Genomic DNA, 3,919 nt, shown 5'->3' with positions numbered 1-3,919 from the left:
ACAAAAACGACAGCAACAGTTTTCATTAGAATCAGAAACTGTTTTAAAGTCTAATTGGCTCCAGAGGAAATACTTGGGGTGAGATAGCAGGAGTAGGTTTCTTAGGAGCAGGTGGTCACCTTTAAGAAATTCTTCAGCCTGGAAATTCTCCAAGTGCCAGAAGGCCCACACGCGCTGCCTAACTCTTTTAAGGTCCACACATCTAAAGTTTTGGTGTCGTTGCAAGATTTACAGTCTGAACATGGTACAAACAAAAGAAAAAGAAAAAGGAAAACATTTCCATACAGCTGTAATTCTACAAGACAAGGCGCCTTCTCTTCTCCCAGAAATCTTAGTTTCCCTGCCAACTTAGTAACGACATTACTTCGGGGTCAGACCATGAGACCCCACATACTGGAGGCTCACATCCAACCACAGTCTTCATGTCAGCCAGCCTAAGGGCCCCAGAATTTGAAGCTCATCCATTCTTTTGGGTAGAAGAGACAAATTTACTTACTTTCCAGGCCAGAAGCTCACTCACCAGACCCTTCATAGAAAGGTCAATTCTCACTTAAACTGCAGTCTCAAAGAAGAGCTTCAAAAGACACAGGTTAATTTCTGAAGAAGGCGAAAAGCTTCCTGAGAGCTGCTTTGACCTCCTTGTTTCTCAAAGTGTAGATGAGGGGGTTGAGAGTAGGACTCAACATAGTGTATAGCACACCAGCCAACTTGCTTTTCTCCGCGCTGTAGCTGGAGACAGGGCTTATGTAGGCGCAGAAGACGGCAGCATAGTACACGCACACCACAACAAGGTGCGAGGAGCAGGTGGAAAAGGCTTTCTTCTTCCCCTCCGCTGTCCGCATCTTTAGGATGCTGGCGATGATGAAGCCATATGACACGATGGTCATCAGGAAGTTCAGTATACCATAAAAGGCATCAGCCAGGACAATCATGATGCTGTTCACATAGGTGGAGCTACAGGAGAGAAGTAGCAGAGGAGGGACCTCACAGAAGAAATGGGCGACAACATTGGGGCCACAGAAATCCAAGCGCAGCATCAGCCCAGCGTGGATGGCCGTGTTGAAGGCACACAGTGCCCACACACCTGCGACCAGCATGCCACAGAATGCCTTGCTCATCGCGGTGCTATAGTGCAGCGGGTGGCAGATGGCTGCATACCGGTCATAGGCCATGACCGAGAGGAGGAGCAGCTCGGAAGATGCAGCCCACGTGAGGAAGTAAAGCTGGGCCATGCAGCCCCCATAGGAGATGGAGTTCTCCTCTAATACTAGACCCTCCAGTGCCTTGGGCATGATGGAAGATGTACAGATAATATCCATAGTTGCCAAGTTGAAGAGGAAAAAGTACATGGGGGTACGGAGCCTGGGGTTGAAGGCGATAGCCAAAATGATAAGAATATTTCCTGTGAGTGCCACAGAGTAGAGGGAGAGGAAACAGCTGAACAAGAGCACACGGTACTCTGGGTGCTCTGAGAAACCCTGCAGGACAAACTTTGTTACCAGAGTCTGGTTACTCATGGTCCTTAGGCTGAAAGAGGTTTCTGGGACTATGAGGTGAATCTCCAACCACAGCTTCATGTGATTTCGGGGCTAGAGAGAGAAGCAAGGTGTCCTGAGGAAAGCTGCTATCCCGTTTCATTCATACCCAACATGATGCACAGCAATATTAAATAGATGTATTAAGACTCAGTTAAGATAAACACAAAAATATAACAATAGGCAAAGGGTAGAACATTCAATTCATAAAAATCAGGTAAAAATGTCCAACTGAACTCTTGAAGCATCACTCAACCTCAAAGAAATGCATGCCAAATAAATAATCCACTCTTTATCAGCCATGATTTGGCAAAACTGGAAATGCATGATACTGACTACCATTAGCGCAGGTGCCAAGATATAGGCCTCTTACAATTCATATTTCATTTGAGCCACAACATTCACTTCTGGGAATTTATCCTGAAGAAATAAGAGGATCTTCAAGTTGTCATTACAGCATTATTTATAATAGCGAACATTTTAAAGTAGCCTATACTCTTAAAGATGAGTCTGTATGATACATTGATATAATATATTGCAGTGTGCTTATCAGAATGAAGCTTTAGAATGCTTATGAAACTCTGATGCTTGTGAAAATAAACTAAAATGGTTCAAAATAAGTGTGTACAACTTTTGATCATTTTGAGTCTTAAAAAAGCATGTCTGTATACGTACCTGTAGGAAAAAACGGCTGGTGAGTGATGGACTCGGATTTCAACAGTGAGGATGGATTGCAGTTGATTTCCTGTCGTTTTTGCTGCTCTGTATTTTCTGATTTTTCCATTTACTAACCTTTCTAAAAGGCATGTATATCATGGAATTCTCTGTCTAACAATTCTTCTGTAGCTCCCCATCACTGACAGAGGAAAGGCTCCCACCTGCTACTCCTGGATCCACCTCCTCTTCAGCCAATGTCTTCCTAGTGGTCTCACCCCTCAAAGCCCAACCACGCCCACAGCTCCCAGTCTTGTCAACGCATGAACCACACCAGGCTTTTGTGCATTCATCCTTGCAACCCACTCAGCCAGGAATGCCCTCCTTCTCAGGAGCCAGCTCTTTTACCAGCACCCCACACTTTTCAAATATCCCTTCCCTAGAAACAAAGGACCATTTTCTCCTTCGTAGCCCTTCAGGATCCAGAACTCACTTCTATTGTAGAGTCCATTACAAGTCACTTCGTGATCAAGGTATCCAAATATTTGCCCTATGGTAGGTATATCTGCCTCATTTCTCTCTGGGCATCCTTTTGGGGCACTCAACCCAATGCCTGGCATGGAACAGGTGGGCCCTCTGATATGTTTGTTGAAATAATGTTGAAGAATAGTCTAGTATGGAGAAGGAAATGGCAACCCAGTCCAGTATTCTTGCCTGGAAAATCCTATGGACAGGGAAGCCTGGTAGGCTACAGGCATGAGGTTGCAAAGAGTTAGCCACAACTGAGTGAGCACATAGTCAAGTATAAGCAAAAGCAGAATCCTTTCTATTCTCAACATTGGGTACATTCTGTATTGTTTAACATGAAATGTATAACCACATTTGTTTCTTCCTTATTTTCAACTTTTTATTCATTAAAATATTTAATTAAAGGAAGATGCTCACTTTAAATTCAATGTTCTGTTTTTTTATCAAAATTCAATGAATGCAATTATCTCTGAAGCATTAAAAGGTTTACACGAAATGACTAAATTTCACCTACAGTTGAATCATATCACCATCTTTGTAAGGTGAAAACTGCTTTTTTCAAGATGAGAATAAAATTCCTCTGACTCAGCGCAATAGGCTAAGTTAGTGTGGAGTCTGTTCAAAGCAGATGCAAATGATGGAGCACCACCCTCTTCTTCTCTGCAGCAAAGTACCCTGTCAGTTAACCAGCTTGGTGGATATAATAAACACAATGTGATTCAGCTTACTTCATTTTTTCTTGGGACAAAAAAATAATATATACTACTTTTGCCCAGTTTGTGTTGAGGATCTGGAGATAATATTTGCTTCCTCTGAAACTGTTTTTGCTCTGCACCACTCTGGTGAGCGATTCCTGTTTAAGTCCAGGGACTCCCACGAGCCTGAAAAGCTGATCCAGGCTGAAAAGGAACAGCGCTGGGTTTGCCCCCATGGATGTCACTAGACAAGGTTTCTGCATTTCCCACTAGTGTCCTCCCTAGAATTCTAACCATCTGATGCCTCCAATTATCACTTTCAGTCACTCCACAGTACAGACCACAAACCAGGGACTCAAGATGCTGTGGCCACACCTAGGGGGAGACAGACACAGAGCAGCAGTGTGCAGGCCTATCACACACCGTCAGTGGAGCACCAAGAGAGCCAATCATGAAGGAAACTTTAAACCTGTTCCTTCTCTGAACTCGGCTCCAGAATCAAGATTT

The 3,919-nt window shown here is 43.8% G+C and overlaps 1 protein-coding gene across 1 annotated transcript; it reads right to left on the bottom strand.

The window, feature by feature from the left end:
• Positions 1 to 590: 590 nt before the first annotated feature.
• Positions 591 to 1,577, bottom strand: LOC113885408 (olfactory receptor 13A1). The gene has a single exon (XM_027530727.1). It carries the CDS (start codon positions 1,575 to 1,577, stop codon positions 591 to 593), a length of 987 nt encoding a protein of 328 aa, XP_027386528.1.
• Positions 1,578 to 3,919: the final 2,342 nt, after the last annotated feature.

The sequence above is a fragment of the Bos indicus x Bos taurus genome, chromosome 28 (genome assembly GCF_003369695.1).
Source record: "Bos indicus x Bos taurus breed Angus x Brahman F1 hybrid chromosome 28, Bos_hybrid_MaternalHap_v2.0, whole genome shotgun sequence".
Classification (NCBI taxonomy): domain Eukaryota; kingdom Metazoa; phylum Chordata; class Mammalia; order Artiodactyla; family Bovidae; genus Bos; species Bos indicus x Bos taurus.
The sequence above is the reverse complement of the archived record's forward strand: the minus strand, read 5'-3'. Positions and strand labels throughout refer to the sequence as shown.

Excerpts from the sequence above, each read along its gene's own strand:
- LOC113885408 (XM_027530727.1), bottom strand. The coding sequence starts at position 1,577 with ATGAAGCTGTGGTTGGAGATTCACCTCATAGTCCCAGAAACCTCTTTC.